Genomic DNA, 17,199 nt, shown 5'->3' with positions numbered 1-17,199 from the left:
ATCAGTGAGGCCATTGGATGATATGTCAGTGAAACAGGAAATGTGAGCTCTTCTGCACGGACCAGGTTAGCCTGAAACATATCGTACACCACATCACATCTGATCATCTGATATGCGTTCCCTGTGTTAGTTAACACTGCTGTTGCTAATTCCCCTATGGATGTTTCTGTGTAATTGTTATCATTACAGGTTGAAACCATGCACTAATTTAGACTGGCACAAACCAGTGCTCCCTAACAGGTGTGCAGTTGCAGATATCGCATCTCCACTTCCATTAGATAATATGCAAATTGGGATTTCCTAGGGCTTCTATTTTAAGTTTGCTAATGAAACTATTATTCAAGGTGTGTACTATCAGATATTAGGCTGATTCTGTCACAGCGCACTCATGATTTTATCCATTTTACTGACAATTTATTTCTGCATCAGCTAGATAGTACAAAATTTGGGCTTGAGCACACCTGAGGCCTTTCAGCCCCTCCTGTTTGGGCTTTCAGGGGATTTCTCTCAGGCATTATAAATTGTGCTGCATAGCCACCTGCATAGCCATTTTACCACAGCAAGAAAAGAAGGAACTGGAAATGAAAGCTGTGAAGAGAGAGGAGCAAGCAGAATTTTGGAGAATGGTGCTCAGGGCTGTTGGATTTCTGCTCTGCCCATTTTACTGTGGTGGAAACTGAAGTATTGAAACGCATATACTGATGTAGAGTGATGCTTCTTCCTGTCTGTAGTTCATTTGAGGCTCTCTGGTGAAACTGTGGGGTCTCTTTGCAGCCAAAGTCATGTAGGAGATGGGGAAGTACAGGTTCATGTGGTGCTGGGAAGGCAGAGCATTTCTATCCTTAGAGAGCTTCAGGATTTGGCTGGGGAAAGCCACAAGTGTCCTGAGCTCATGGTGGCAGTGGCAATCCTTTTCTGAGCAGGACGGTGGGCTGTGTGACCTCCATATGTCCCTTCCCACCACTGCTGCTGTTGTTCTTGATGCTTGAAGGTCTGCTGCATCAAGCTTTGTCATTACCACTGCATGTGAATTGGTTTCTTGGCTCTTCTTGATTTGCTCAGTTGACTTGCGAGATGTGAGCACTAGATTTCAGTTCCTTCAGTTTATCACAAATATATATATATATTTTAAACAAACACTGCTCTGCCCTTTAGATCTTTGAGCTGCATTTCTCTGCTCATATGCCCACTGCATCCAAAATCCGTGTGGCCAGCAGGGATGCAGTCACCTGGTAATAGCAGTAGGTTCCTTCTTCTTGTTGTGTGTTACTGGAGCTCTGTCTCAAATCTGCGCTCAGATTGATAAAAACAGAGAGACAACGTGGTGGCTTCCTGCACATAAAGTGCTGCATTGATGGACCACACAATGCTTGGAAATGGAGGTGTAAACAGAAGGAATGCCATGCATGCCAGGTCAGTGCTGTGCCCTGTGCTCCCCAGGCTGTGTGGTCAGAAGCCCTGCAACAAGCAACTTCTGCCTGTGCCTGGCTCACTGTCTTCACTGAGGCAGTATGTGTTCTTTGTGCTTAAATCCTAATGCAAAGGCAATGAGGGGTCTAAAGGGAGGCTGTCGTGCTGTCCTCACCTGTGCTTCTCTGCTGTAGCTCTGCCAGTACATGTTTGAAATGGTTTGGGGAGGCTTCAATAAAGAAGCTTCTGTTCTGTATGAGTGGTGAAGAAGTAAAAATATTTTTACAAATGAGGGCAACAGTGTTTTATAGCTGGCTGCCTGGCAGAGCAGGTAGGGTTATGTCTGGCAGCTGAAGGCCTACTATAGATTGTTTCTACCTTCTGTCCCCATGTAGCATTTCTGGCTTTTCCCTGCTCATCGGTGTTACTAAGATACTGGCCCTCTCCGCGAGATATATTTTGTTGCTTGTTTTTAAACAGACTCAATGGAAACTTTCTGCAGCAGGTTTACTGTTGCCAGATGAATTGAGCATTTTTCAATACAGCCTGTCATCTGCAAAGGGCAGGAGGTTGGTTACGGGAAACATTGTGTTTTTTTCTATCCGGAGTATTGGAAAACCTGGCAGAGGCAATAAATAACACCTCCAGCCTCAGTGTTCAGAAGGCTGTGGCAAATGGGCTGGTTGATGTGACTACTTTTAGATTGCTCTGAGCGTGTGTTACTGTGTGATGCTGATTTAAGCCCGCGTCAGTTCTCGACTGAGTGTTGTGCAGTCAGCGTAGAGGCATTGACTGCACTCATGGTTTCTCTGTGAATCTAAAATCTATATTGTGAACATAACAGCGTAAGCTCAGCTTTCAGCAATGTCATTTAGCCTGAAAGGTTAGGTAAGGTTTCAGGGGAGATTCAGGTTAGTTGCTAGGAAAAAATTCTTTTCAGCAAGAAGTGTTCGCAGACTGTGTGGATGTGGTGTTCACAGACTGTGTGGATGTGGTATTCACAGACTGTGTGGATGTGGTATTCACAGACTGTGTGGATGTGGTACTGAGGGGTGTATTAATCTAATCGGACTCATTTGAAAGCGTTGCTTTCACATCCAGCAGCCTGGAGGCCGCAGGGAGCTGTTTAGACGTTGTGCCTATAGTTGCCCTCACAGTTTTCAGGGCAGGGGAGACGAGCTGTGATCAGCCTGCCGGTCTGTTTGGCAGTAGTACGGTGGAGGTGTGAGTTCTGCTCTGTGACTGTGGCACGTGGGGAGGTTCAGCATGGCAAGGCCCAGGCCTGCCTCCTGAAGAGGTGGCTGTCCCTTCTCTCTTTGGCTTCAGACGTCAGAGGGAAGGAAGTGTGGAGATGGCGAATGCCCGGCACATGTAGGAGGGGAGGGCTGGGCCGTGAGGAGCGCTTCTAACAGTGTGGTGGGAGATAAGCGGGGGTGGCGCGGAGTCGGCCGGTTGCCATGGCGCGGGGCGGTCACGTGGCGGGGCTGACGCGCGGGGCGGGGCGGGGCTGGCGGCGCGAGACGGCGGCGGGCGGCAGCGGCGGCACCACCTTCCGCAGAGCGGCAGCAGCAGCAGCAGCGCAACGCGGGGAGGCGCGGAGCCGCGGGAGCGCCAATGCCCGGACCGACCCAAGCCCTGTCCCCAAATGGCGAGAACAATAACGACATCATCCAGGACAACGGCACCACCATCATCCCCTTCAGGAAGCACACGGTGCGGGGGGAGCGCTCCTACAGGTACCGCTGGCGGGCGGCGGCCGGGCGCTGCGGCGCGGGAGGAGGAGGGGGGGGGCTGTGAGGAGCGGGGCCGGGCGGCGCTCAGCCCCCCCCGGTACACACATAGAGAGAGAGAGGCGGCGCGGCATTGTGCGGGAGGCGGGGGGTGTCCTCGGCCGGGGAGGAAGATGCAGCGGGAGGAAAAAAATAATAATAAAAAAATCATTAAAATGTATTTAAAAAAATAATTTAATAATTAAAAAAAAAAAAAAAAAAAAAAAAAGAAAGAAAGAAAAAAAAAAAAACAAGGAGGAGGAAGAAAGAAGCCCGCCCGCCCGCCCGCCGCTCAGGGAACCGCAGCGCCGTGCTCAGAGCAGCCCCCGCCCCGCAACGCCGGGCGCGGCCCCCGGCACAGCCCCGCTGTGAGGGGAGCGGGCCGAAGGCTTTGTCGCAGCCCCGCGCCCGGTGGCACGGCATTGTTCGATGCGGGGCTCGGCTCCGGGGCCGGGCACGGCCGCTCGGATGCCGCGCGCTGACAGCGAGCGGAGCCTCTGCGGGGAACACGCCCCTGGAGCAGGAAATGGGGCTGCCCGCGGGCGGCGGCCCCGGGGTGGGCTGCGCCGGGTCGCGGCGGCGCTTCTCCGAGCGGAACCGAGACGCTCTGCGGTTCCGGCGGGTGCTGCCGGCCGCTGACAGCCGGCGGAGGGCTCGATGCTGGCGCTTTGCCGTGGGGCGGGGAGGGCTACCGGGAGCCGAGCGCGGCCGGGCTGCACCGCGGAGCTGAGCCGTGCCGCCCCCCGAGCCCGGTCCTGCCTCTGTAGCGCAGCGCCCGGTAGGCGCGTGCGGCGCGGAACGCCGCGTGCTGTCGGTGTTGTTTGCTTTTGTGAAGAGCTTTATCTGCTCGCAGAAAAAAATGGAGCCTTCACTTCCTATCCCTAAATGACTGCTCGGCAGTAAGTAGTTCTATGCTTGAGGAAGGCTGCGTTTCCACTGCGCTGCTGAGCAGAAATATGAGGTGGACTCGTGATAATTCATTCCAAGCCAACCTTCAGTTATTCTAGCACGTACCCCAGGTGCTGCAGATTGCAGTCTCGCTGCTTGCTTTCAGAAAGCTCCTCCGGAAAACCTCTCTTGAATGGAGCGCTCCATTATCCTTTTACAGCACATAAATACAGTCTCCAGCAGCCATCAACAAGTCGGTTTGCTAGTCCTTCTGCCTGCTTCGCCCTGCACTGAGCTGTATCTAGGAAAGGCATTTTGTGAGGCTGTTGTGTTGAGCACACGATGACGGAAATAATTGCATCAATCACCCAATTTTGCAGAAAGCATGAATTTTCTCAGCATCTGAATGAAGGGCGAATTCTTCCCAGTGCAAGGCGCCTTGTGGGGCTTCGCATCCTTCTGTCTGCCTATGGGAATATATGAGAATGCGGGGCAGATGATGCTGGTGTTGCGTTCTACCTTGGGGAAGTAAGCAATCCAGTTAAAATTGTTTTAGAAATGAACCTTTAATGCACAAATGGAACAAATCCATTGGGGAATCCTACTTAGGTTCCTTGTGGAAACCCACCCTGCCCTTCGGAGCCATGGCAGCAAGGTTCTCCTTTCTCCAGTGAGAGTGATGCTTAGCTTTCCATCTGCAGCCCAAAGTACTTCATGAAGCTTTCCTGTTCTGAAATATCCAGCTCCTGCCAGAGGAGCTACCTGTGACTCCTGAACAAGTTTGGAAGAGGTAAACTTGGTACCATTTTGCAGCTCAGGAAGCTGATGTGAGAGGGGTTCCCTGGTGTTACCACCACGCTGAGAGTGCAGCAAGGAACCGAACCCACACCGCGAGTCCCAGCCGTGTGCTGTGTGAAGCCACAAATAGTCCTCACAAGCCTTCCAAAGCACATATTATATTTTGCAGACTGGGACATACGGGCCCGAGGTGTTAAATTTCTCTTCCACGCTCTCTTAGCTGGTAAATGGAAACCAGTTGCTTTGGTGTAAAATGCAGTTGGGGGGAGATGTTGCCTTTTGCAGTAAATAATCAAGTCAGTAAGGAATTAATAATAAGTAAATAAATAATAAGAAGAGTTAATCTGTACTTCTCTGACCACGTGCTCCTTCTGTCCCAAGGGAAGGATTTGTGTGTGTCAGTTGTGTGTGTTCCAGATCAGGAGACTGACTTGACAATTTGGTTGACAGCAAGGTGTTGTTTTGTTGGCCTGAAATAGATTCAGACTTGTTTTGGAGAACAGCATTAAATTTAAGTATAGTTTCTTTTCTGTGTTCAAAGAAGACTGAAAAAATTCAATGAGAACCCAAGTCAACAGCTGGGTGGAGAAATGTTCTTAAGTAAGCATGTCTGCAGTGCTTCTTGGCAGCTTAGGAGCATTCTGTATGGCTGATCAGCTCACCATGTTTCTTGAAGCTCCATTCATTACGGGGGAGTTGGAGTAGATTGACCCTTAAAGGTCCCTTCTGACTCAAAGAATTCTACGTGCAATTCTGAGGGTATCTCCTTAAGATGTTTGGCTGTCCTGAGTGCTGTCATCTTCTTGGAAAACTGCTCTTTGAGAGCCTGTTCCTTCTGTGCAGCTATGTCCCTGCATGGAAAGGATGTGCTGCTGCACCCTGCTTTGGGCAAGAGGCGCTGCTCACCCCAAAGCTGCTCCCTGCTTGGTGCAGTAAGTGCCTGATTCCATTGAAGTGAGAAAAAAGACAGTTTGTGTTGATGTTAGTAGCTCGAGGTCCAGACTTGTTGAGAAGTTATGGAGCCTGGGTAAATGCAGTGAGTTGTCGTCCTCTGAAACTGTAAATGCTCCTGGAGCAAATGCTGCTAACCACATTAGTAACCTGGCATGTTATTTCCAGAGGTGTTTGCTCTTGGCCTAACTGCTGCTATTTCCTGTCGTAAGTTCCATCCTAGGTTGGATGGAACTGGAAGCAGGAGAAAGGCCAAATGTTTGCAAGAAACCACACCCAACGAATGTGGCCTGTGCTTCTCTAACAACTGCATTTGTGATAAGCCCTTGCCTTGGAAGCACTTAGAGAGCAGCACAGTGCTCACTGCTCCCTGGGAGAAGCAGGGACCCTGCAGAAAGTCATCGTGTTTCAGCTCGGGCCCTTTTCTTTCACTTTCGTAAAGCTGGCTTCCTGCCTCTACTGCGGCTGCTCATCTGTAATCTTGTTTTGTGATTAGGGAGTGCTCTGCCCAGAGAGAATTGTGCTGGTCAGGCTCAGCTCTCAAAAAGCAGGGGGGAAACTGCCTCATATTGACTGGGAATTGCCTGCAAGCCCACATTGGTGAGGGTGGCTCTGCTCAGTGCTGTTCGGGGGGTTTGAAGCATGTTCCATGGCAGACAGCTCAGTTTGTGCAAGGGAATGAGGTGCTTTCAGGCAGAACCATCTCCACAGCATGCACCTAGGCACTCTCACCAAGGAGAATCACAGAATGGCTTGGGTTGGAAGAGACCTCAGGGGCCATCTGGTCCCAACCCCTAGCCATGGGTAGGGCTGCCACCCACCAGATCAGGTTGCTCAGGACCCTTCCAACCTGGAGACCAAGTTGCATAAGACCTGGTCTTATGCAGCTCCAGGGACATCTGAGAACATCGGAACTGCACCCAACTTCTGTGGGTTTCCAAAGCATCCTTCAGGCAGGAGGCTGGGCCCTATTTTAGTGCACGGTGGGTGTTGTTGGTTTTCTATCGCTTTTTTTTTTGGTTTGCTTGTTTTTTGTTTTTTAACCTTTCTGGGTTGCATAGCAACAGCAGTATTTCCGGCACGTTAACAAAAACAGGAGCAAGTTTAAGATAGATGAGAACTGAATTGGATGCTGACACTTCTCGAAACAGGCGTTTTGCTTCTGTTCTGCCTCCCTACATAACAGACACTGAAAAACTGGTGATGTGGAAGCGGGGCTGTGGATCAGGAGTGCCCCATAGAAGCTTTTTGTTTGGGTTGCTCCTTTGCTGCATGAGTGGCTGCTGCAAGGGAGGTGCAGCCACCACTGTGCAGGCAGGCTGCGCTGCAGGAATGTTCTAGGAGGAGAACCCTGAGTAACCACTCGAGATAGGAAAAATTGGTTTTGGAGGCAGTAGGGAGGGGAAAAAAAAAGAAGAACACAAGTGTAGTAGGTCTGCGTTTTAATCCTTGGCATTCAAATGAGTGACTTCTTAAAAATATCTTCAGAGGTTTTGGGTTTGGGGCCTGGGGGTGGGGAGGTTAGTTAATTTGACAGTCTTTTCTCCTTCCTCATGCCCAAAGATAATTATAGCAGAGGCTTGGTAAGGAAGGAGATTAAGTGTGTGCCAGCTTTTCATTTTGGGGATGCAACTTTCAGCCTTTGTTTGATAATTGAAAACGAGCAGTCGCACCACATCTGTTCTCAATCACACAAACCACTGAACGGGATGGCATGAAGGCCTCAGCGTGCAGCAGCAGCGGTGACAGCAGTGAGAATTGGGCTGTGTGCGGGTGCCTGTGTGTCCCACTGGATCCTTGTCCCCAGCTTGGGGTGCTGATTGCCTGCTGCCCCTATCAGTGCCAGAGAGCATAGATGGAACACATCCGTGTCTCTGCGGGGACGGTATTAACTTAGCCCTGAAGAGCCGTGTGAGTCTTGCTGTGCTCAGATCCCTGCTGCCTGACTCACCAATAAAGCATCTTCATCATATTGTTTCATTATAATTAGATGGGAGGGGAAGGGGAATATCAGCTATAAAAGTTTACTGAACGTGCATTTAACTCTTCAGGTTTTTTGAAAACAGTGGCCTTTTTGTTTATTTTTAGCACAGTTCTGTTGTCCTTATGCTAACTCATTTAATTCAAAATGAAGATCTGCTTGTGATTTTTTTCTTAACAGTCTAAATTTCTGATGGCACACTAAGTTACTAAATATTTGATAGAGAAGGCTCTGCATACCAAAAGCACACCCATTACGTGGCTTGGCTAATCTACGTGGAAATGTTTTCTTGCTTTGCATAGAGCTCTATACTTACTGAATTGTGTTTTCATATTAAATCTGCTATTTTGTTGTGCTATCCAAGCAGGAAATGTAAACGTTAATCAGTGCGTAGAGACTTAGGGATGTAGCTTCCAGAGGAAATCCTACGACTGTGCAAATGTACTGTGCCTGGAGAGGAATATGCCCCGCAGATCATGGTCTTGATGTTCTGGTCTTGCACGCGGCTGGCTTGCGTGCCTGACTCATGGTGTCTTGGGGAGGGAGCTATATGAGATGTGGGTGAGGTGATGGAAGATGGAGGGGCAAGGCAGCAGCACTAGGCTGAGATCTTGTGAATTTAAAGCAAAACTTAAGTGTGATCTGGAGCAATATTTAAGCAAGCTATGTGAACCAAACTATTCTTGGTCTGAGGTTTGTTTGGGATTTCTTCTGTGTGTAAAATGGATCCTTATTCTCCAGCTTGGAAGACAATAGAATAAAGGAATAGCATACTTTGCTGCCATGATGTTGTGTCCAGTGGTGGTGCGTGTTCCTACTTTTCCACGTGGCTGTGTGTATCTTTTCAAAGGTCTCATTTTCAATATTAAGTTTCTTGGAATCCCGAGGATAGTTAGAGAGATCAGGGGACTTCAGCTTGGTCTTTTAGGGGTAAGCGGAGTGACTGTCCCCTCTACAGCAGGGTTCCTCAGAGCTGTACAAATTTCCTACCCAAACAGCTGTGATTATTCAAGGATGCACTTGAATGCAAATTCTTGCTTGTCACTCTGGAATGCGGTGTTGATTCTCAGAAGGGTTTGCTGGCAATATGTATTAAACAATTTTGGGGGGATGAAAATTCATTTTAGCCAAATTCTACATGGTTGTTAGGCTTCGCTTCTAATGGTTAATCTCTGTGGAGTTAGTCCAGTAATACCATGAATGAGAAGTACTGAAATACTTGGAGCAGAACATGCATTGCTTTACTTACGGATTCAGTGTTATACAAATCATAGCTTATGAAAATAACTACAGAATCTGAGAGTAATTGTACGGAAGTGGAGTACGTAACCCATGATATGAAAGTCTCTTGGGAGCTTTCATATACAGAAAGGCTGTTGTGTGCAGGAGTGTTGAGAGCGTGGAGGCAGTGAAATGATTATTGGTTGAATAACAGAGAGAAATTTTCCTTGAAGGACAGTATTCACTTGTAAATAGCTGCCCTGTTGAAAACCATTTTGTGCAGAATAGTTTTAATTGTATCTGACTGAAATATTAATTGAGGCTCACATCACTCCTTGCCCGTATTAATGTTGCAAAGACTACAAGATAGAAGATTTCGAATCAACTCCTGAAAACACAGTTTTCAGTAAGAGTATTTCTGCCATGCCAGTTGCCAAACTTAAGGGGACATAGAAACAGGGATGCCACAGAGCTGCCTCATCTTTAAGCAGCTCTCATTCTCCTGAGACCTTCTCAGAACTTCAGAGGAAGAGAATGAGTGGCAATGACAGTCAGCAGTGGGAATTCCTTGAGATATCAGGAGAAAAGTTCTCACAGTGGGATGATGGTCAGACTGGAAGAGGTTGCCTGGAGAGTTGTGCAGTGTCTGTTCTTGGAGAGACCTGACACTGGGCTAGATGGTGTCATCAGCAGCCTTCTGTTGTTGGCTCTGTTGCCACTGGGAGGCTGGAGTAAGTGATCTTTGGAGTTCCTTGCCTGCCTCAATTACAGTATGATCATATTCGGTAACCCGAAGAGGCATAAACAGCTCTTGAGTTCAAAATGCACCACACAAAATTAAGTCATGGGATCAAGCTGCTTTAAGAGTGAAAAGAATCATTTGGGTTGGAAGGGACCCTTAAAGGTCATCTAGTCCAACTCCCCTGCAATGAACAGGGACATCTAAAGCTTGATCAGGTTGCACAGAGCCCAGTCTGAGATGATCTTGAATGTTTCCAAGGATGGGGCATCCACCACCTCTCCGGGCAACCTGTTCTAGTGCTTCTCTGTAAGTAATGTGTGGCACCGCACTTAGTACTGCCACCAAAGTGAAATCATTATATGGTCAGAGGTTTCAAATGGGAAAGAAAAATGCGTGTATACAATCTCAGTTCAATAGTTCTTGATCTTAACTCTTACAGAAGTTGTATTGCTGCTGCTGCAGTGCACTAATTACTTCTTGTTGCATCGCACAAAACACTTGATACTTCTGCAATATGCTACCCAGGGATGGCCTAAAGTTCACTGACACACAGTGGAGCACAAGAATAGTTCTGTTGCATCATACAATTAATTATCTACATTTCAATTAAAGATTATATTGGCTCTTAACTTCAAAATATATTACCCACTCAGCTTTTAATGACTTGTATACATTTTAATGCAGGATATATTAACATTATTGATAAGTTTAATCTGCAGGAAATGTTGGGCTGTTAAGCTGTATCAGATACATGCTTAGTTTGACGTGTGTTTGCAGGGAGGGGTGCAGAACTGTCTCATCTCATGACCTACACCAACACTGAGAGGGCTGAGGAAGCCAAATGTTCACATTGCAGCATGGGTTATTAACTTCTTAATTGCAGTTATATGTAGTTAAAGGTAATTCGAGCAATAAACTTTTTTTTTGGTCTTGTTTACTGTGGGAGTTGAATTTGCTAATGTGACCGTTTGCCAGCTGGAAGCAATGTACTTTAGGAGTTGACCTCAAGATATTCCATGAAAGGAGGCCAAATCCTATTAAACAGGACATCTATGCTTCTCCTAGCTTAAGGTGCAAGGCTTTGCTGAGGCTCACAGATAAAGTCTGTTGTAACCGTCAGTAATTCTGTTCTTATAGCTTCAGTTGCATCAAAGCAGTAAGCACCATCTAAAGAAAATGGTTGGGGAAAAACTCACAACTTTGGGAATGTGCCACTTTAGTTTGGCTGGAGATATTTAAAATTGAAAACAGTGACATCACAGACCTTCAAAGACCAACATAGTTGAAAAAAGTTTGGGAGAAGCTTTACTTTATCCCGGTAGTTTCAACACTTGCATTGGTAGTGCAGCAAAGGTAGTGTAAGTTTGTGGTCACTGGCATGCAGAAAGAATAATACATTACATAAATCACAGATGGCTGAGCTAGCGTGTTCATAAAGGGCAATTTTCTTCATGAAGGATTAGCGAAGTCTAGTTTTAGTTGCTCTAAAATTAATTTAGCAGTTAAGCAATTGCACTTAGAAGTTCGGTCCTATCCTAGGCAGCCCTTAGTAGGGTTAATCCGTAAGTACAAGTCATTTGCTGGTAATATTTTTGAGCACCAGAATAATTTCATAGCGTCTCCCTGGCTGTTAAGGGATTAACTCATGAAAATGAGGGAGGAGGTCAACTTTCTTTGGCGTCCGATACTGAAAGTAAGTGCCGTGGCTGAAATGCTAATACTGAAAACCTTTATGCTATTAATAATGATCAGTGGGGAGTTTGTACGAGCTAGAGACAGGGATCTTTATATGGGCTTATTTCAACAACCTCAGAGATGTCAAAGCTCAGATTTTTTGCTGTTATTATTTTCAGTCTCACTTTCATTTGTGGTAGAAAGAGAAGAGGAAGAGGCTGAGCACAGAACCCAGAGGAAGGCAGCTGGTGAGCAGGCTTGCTGGTCTGCAGCACACAGCTGGCCAGGCACCCAAGCATGGGTTGGGCCATGGCCGTGCGCTGCTTAGTCTCAGTCACCTGCCCACATGTGCCCTGCAGAGCCTGGTGCTTGTCCCTTGGCCCTGAGCACTGGTGGCAGTGGGAGCCCTGGGCAGCCATACTGGAGCACTGTGTCTTATTTTACAGAAATACAGAGCCATGTTTTAGAGGATGATACATGGGCGCAAGCAGCCTGTGTGGGTATGTGTTGCTTCATCTGTTGTCACATGCTTGTTTACAACTGCAGGACGAAGGTGGCTTAAAATAAACGTCTCTTTGCCCGGCTCGGTGTCATCACCTTTATTCCTTTTCTAATGCTGGCCGCCTGCCTGGCTCTGTCCCATGGGCTCTGCCTTGGCTCCCATTCCTGTCATCCAGGGATGAATGCGTGGGTGGCGGCTGTGATTCTGCTTCTCCTTCCCCAGGTGCAGTGCCATGTACCTCCACGATGCCTGCCTGGGAGGTATTGTTCCCTGTGATATCATGCATGTATCAAGGTTAGAAGAGACAGCGCACAAAAACAGCGTGCATCTGCTTTTGTTGCTCATACAAGAGAGAAATGCTGATGTGTGGCAAAGTCCTCGTACTCTGCAGTGTGTTACAGAGAGGTACGCTCTCTGTAACACACTCTCCTCAGCCGCTGCAGCATCCTTCCAGCAAGGCATCACCCTGTGAGCAGCAGCGTCATGCATGCTGCTGGCAAGCTGCAGCTGCCTGTAATCAGTGAGCTGCTGCCTTTCCTGCTTAACCTTCTGTCACATCTCTCCCAGCCCTATGCTGCGTCATGGCCACGAGCTGGGGCTGCCAGCCCCCCGTGTGCTCTTATGAAATCTCTTCTGCCATCATGCAAGCGTTGGCGTCTTGCTCCAATGTATGGACATTGCGGGGATGGAAGGGGCAGCCAGGCCCTAGATAGGTCAGTGCTAAATTAATTTGGTGACTTCATCTTACTGGCTAGCTGGATGCCAGCCCTGCTGGAGCTCCCAGGCTGCACACTGCTTTTTGGACTTAAAAGGCAGAATGGCCAAAGCAGCAGCAGGACAGAGACTGTGCTGCTGCACTGCAGCCCAAATCCCACCATGGATGCCATCAGTCTGGGTGCACGTGTGCCCTTGCCAGAGCACTTATTGTCCCTTAACCAAGGCTTGTGATGATTTCTGTCCCTTCCTCACCAGGGGCAGAGGTTCCCTGCGGTGGCTGGTGGGGTGTCCTGCAGCTTGAGTGCTGTACAGGTGGGCAGCGGGTTAAAGGGCCAGCCCTCCTCCACTCTCTGTGTGCCGCAGCAAATCTATGTTTTCTTGAGCATTCTTGTGCCATTTGAGTCTGCAACTGTTTATGCAGCATCCAGTGGGAGCAATAAGGCAGAAGGTTCATCTGTTCATTTCAAGGCACCTGCAAATCCTTTCTCCACCATGGTGCTCAGCATTCCTGTTACCTTCATGTCATCTTGGAAATCCTTCATTATATACCTAGTAATTTATTATTTTCCCTAAGAGATTAAAATGAGTATATGGAGAATTTAAGCTCCCATGTTTGTCTTGGCAAATTGAGGCTTTGTTTCAAGGAGGATTAAATGTTTGTTTATTCGTCAGATTTTTCCAAGGTTTTCTAGTTACAAAATAATCGTCCATCTTCTTTCCTGTCCCTATTCCTGATTGGCTTGGGCTTGTTATCTAACACAAGTCTGAGAATTATTTTTCTCTGAATCAACTTTTTTCCTCCGCCGTCTCAGTGCCTATTGCAAAAGACAAAGTAGCTGCAGTCCTATTGTGAAAACTGTGCAGGTTGAATATATTCCTTCAGGGCATCAGTGGAGCAATTCCAGCCTCAGATCTCAGAGTTGAAAGCCTTGCGGGGGAGGACAATAACTGGAAGAAAAGGTAGTTAATATTTTAGCATTGCTGCTGCGCCGTGCTTACGTTCCTCATTCAGCCCACTTCAAAGCTTCTGGCAGTTCTTCATTAGTAAAAAACCTTCTTAATTTGTAGTAGCATTGTTTCATACTGAGGTTCGTGCAGCCTCTCCCCAGGATAATAAGCAGCTGTCTGCACACAGTTGAGTCCTGCTGGGGCTCTGCTGGGTCTGGAGTAAGGGGGGCATTCCCCAATGGGATTCTTTTGTGTCCAGAGCCGGCAACCTCTGCTGATATTTGCCTGCATTTTGTCAAGAGCATTTTTTTTTTTTTTTTAGTTAGGATTCATTTATGCCTAGAAATTGAGAGGGAATCTGTTAGGATATGCATATGCTTTCAGCCAAAATTAAAATGACTTGTAATTACGTGCTAATATTGTTAGTATCAACATGGAGACACGGCATTACATCTCCATATAGCTTCAGTGGCAGCAGGAGGAATGAAGGAATGAGAAGGTGTGATAAAGAAATAAAGAAATAAATACAAAATTCAGGTGTGCCTGCAGATATGGCTTCTCCTCTTCAGGTGCCTTGAAATATTCTAAGCACTAAGGCATTTTCTTGGAGCTTGGAACTGTTCTGTTTTGTTTCTGTGGACTACCCGGATTTCATAACTGGTTAGTGAATAAACTTAAGATTACGTTGCTGAAAGTAAGCAATAGGCAGCGTAATGCACTGCGAGTTCCTGGGCCATCCCAGAGGTTTTGGCTCAACTTGTGCATATTGTTTGAATGCTTTTGATTGTGTTTTTCAGATTTGGAGGAACTGGAAAATAACCAGTGTTTGTCTGCCTCCCAGATAAAATGGGCTTTTTTTTCCCCTACATTTTCTTAGGTTATACGTACCACAAAACCAGTTACTGCTGGTCTTTCGGAGGGTGTTTTAGATCTGGGACTAAACCAGGCCTTGAGACCCATCAGAAAAATCTATGTAGGTCAGAAGATCCCAGCATTGGCAGGCAGCCTCTAGTGTAAAAGAACAAAACTTTAAAGATAAAATGTGCTAATCCAATGAAAGTAATCTCTTTGCACTCTAACCACACTTGCATTTAACCAGGGAACTGTGGTGAGAACAATCCAAAATGTGCTTTTTTTTTTTTCTGGTAGTGTAGCAAGGTTCAAACCATTGAAACATACGTGGTTTGCTTCATTCTTGTCTAGATTCTGTATCATGCTTTGCAAGTCATTTTAGGTCTCCCAGTCAGATCCACATTGTGAAGCTAAGGTGGTATTCAGAAGTGAATGAGATACATGGGTAGTAAAAGATTTCTAAGTCTATTTAGTAACATGGGAACAAGGGCACAAGAGATCTGATGTTTTGCATTCTTAAAGGTGTGGATTTCCTCCATCTTACAACCAGAGGATTGTTTCTTCTGTGGCAACAGCTCATTGTGATCAATCTTTAACTGCGTTTCTGACTAGACAGTTTTTACACTGCTTGCTACAAATAGCACTTTGGTCAGAGCTCTGTGATTTGAGGGAGCTGTTCACAGTCATTGGCTTTGCTTCAGGAGTACAGCAAAAAAAGGGAGAGTAAGAGCAGTGTTGGTAAAATCATGCTGTGCTTTTCTGCTATTCTTCCATCCTCTGGACCCCTTACAGTAGAGACAACCTTGAGCGAAACTGCCCTCTGATGATTATGGTTAAGACTGTCTGCAATGAATACTAAAGAGGGGAGCAAATCAGCTGCCACTGCAGGTTTATATTGAAGGATGTATTTTCTTTTTGCATGGATGTGGCTGCTGGGGCTCCCAGATTTCTTCTTCCAGGAATCCTTATTTTGCAGTAGCTTTCATCTGCAGTGCTTTTCCAGCAGAAGCTCAGGCTGCCTCACTGAGCTGCATCCCCACTTTCTGTTGCATCTTCCACTTCAGCTGTTTTTGTTGCAAGAGCTTTTGTTCTGCTCGGAGTATCTATCCATCCTGATGCTCTCTGATGCCAGCTTCCAGAAGGCTCCTCTTTGTGCTGTTACACAGGCTTACTATTGTCTTGGAAAGTCCCTCATCGTACCTTACTGAATTGTGCAAAACAGGAAAGCCCGTGGGCTAGAGGTTGATTGCACACATGCTCCATACTGACACTGCTGTGGTACATCTAGTTGTGTCATTGTTACTGGTTTGGCTTAAGACAGCTTCTGCAGTCAGGAGCTGCTAGTTCCTCCCCTCTTCCTGACAAGCAAAGTGAATGTGCCTCTTGCAAAGCTGTCCCTAATAGCTGCACTTACCTATAGCTGGGTGTCATGTGCTGCCTGTGATGCCTTAAAAATTAATGCTCCTTTGGCGACAGTGTTTAATATTGGGCAAGCTCAGCCATTATGTTCCTGATTTGGAGAACTACCCAAGCGCATACATGATTTTCAGCTCTTGATTAATCCTGTGAGCTCAACACTATAGTTCCTAGACACGCTTGTGTAGAAGCACTGCTATGACATGGACCGGAGAATATGAAGACACTCTTACATCTTATTTGTATTTACTGGGGCTTTGACTTTTGGTTTCTGATAACTAAATTAAGGGAGAGTCCTTGGTGGCTGGGCAGTACCGTGATAGCTGAAAGCTTTGAACCTTTACTGCATACTCAAAGCTGGAGATGCAGTCAGCTGGCCTGGACCTGCTGTTAGCTATTGTAGGATTGCTGAGCATCTGCACGGGTGGTGGGAGCTGACAGATCGCAGTGAGGTAGGTGCTAATTTTCAGGCCTCTGTAAGCCTCAGCACAGGGTTATGCTTGAGAGCCTTCAGTCTAAACAGGGGCAAACCTAACAGTCGAAAACATAAATAATGTATTCAGAAGAGGCAGCGCTTCAGGCCATACAAAGAAGCTGTTCGCTTCTTGGCCATTCGCAGGGCCCATGGGGCTCCACCTGCTCAGCCATCCACATGTGTCACGTTGCAGATGTTTGTTAGCACATGGAATCCAGAGCAGGCTTCTCAGAGCATCTCAGCACGCAGGGCGCTGAGTCACCCAGAAGAGCCTGCCTTCAGCCACATGTTTCAAGCACGAGGATTTTCATCTATTGCTTTGTATGGTGGCTCTTCTGCCTAGGTTTTCTTTTTCTTTTTTTCTTTTGCAAGGTCTGCCTGCATGACAAACAGAGTACGTGTGTATCTGAGTACCAAAATAGAGCGTGTGCTCTGGAAAGGAAACCTTTCCTAGCTGTGTTTATCCAAACTGTGGCTGTGGGAGGATGGGGCACAAGCTAGCCAGAGACCTGTGACCTCTTCCCAAAGAGCAGGCCGTGGAAGACTCAGACATGCTAGCAGGCCGACATGAGTAAATGGCAGTGGCATGTTACCAACTTTTTAAACAGAAATTCTGATTCACTATGCTTAAGTTGGCTGAAAATTTTATTGATACTATCTCTATTTCTAGAGCTGTTGTCTCTAAATGTGGCCAAAGCTTTTGTTTGATGTGCAGATCATCATAATTCCTTTCATTTGCAAACATACCATGAGTAATATTACACACATCTTTCAGGATATTGCTTTAAAACTCAGGTTGTTCATTTACTCATCCTCCATCCTGTGCAGCAAGGATCTTGTTTGCTCTGTTGTCAG

The 17,199-nt window shown here is 46.9% G+C and overlaps 1 protein-coding gene across 2 annotated transcripts in view; it reads left to right on the top strand.

Moving 5' to 3' along the window:
• The window catches only part of MAPRE2 (microtubule associated protein RP/EB family member 2), a 94,266-nt gene that overhangs the window by 32,641 nt on the left and 44,426 nt on the right, over positions 1-17,199 (top strand). Inside the window, exon 1 of one of the 2 annotated variants that reach the window (XM_072328116.1) lies at positions 2,906-3,146. The exons of the other annotated variant lie outside the window; for it this stretch is intronic. Coding sequence (XP_072184217.1) covers positions 3,025-3,146 — 122 coding nt within the window. The 5' untranslated portion in view covers positions 2,906-3,024. Of the gene's footprint in view, positions 1-2,905; positions 3,147-17,199 lie in introns of those variants that run through there. 2 annotated transcript variants of the gene reach the window in all.

This window comes from Excalfactoria chinensis, chromosome 2 (genome assembly GCF_039878825.1).
Source record: "Excalfactoria chinensis isolate bCotChi1 chromosome 2, bCotChi1.hap2, whole genome shotgun sequence".
In the NCBI taxonomy this organism is placed as follows: domain Eukaryota; kingdom Metazoa; phylum Chordata; class Aves; order Galliformes; family Phasianidae; genus Excalfactoria; species Excalfactoria chinensis.
This window is presented reverse-complemented; position numbering and strand designations above follow the sequence as displayed.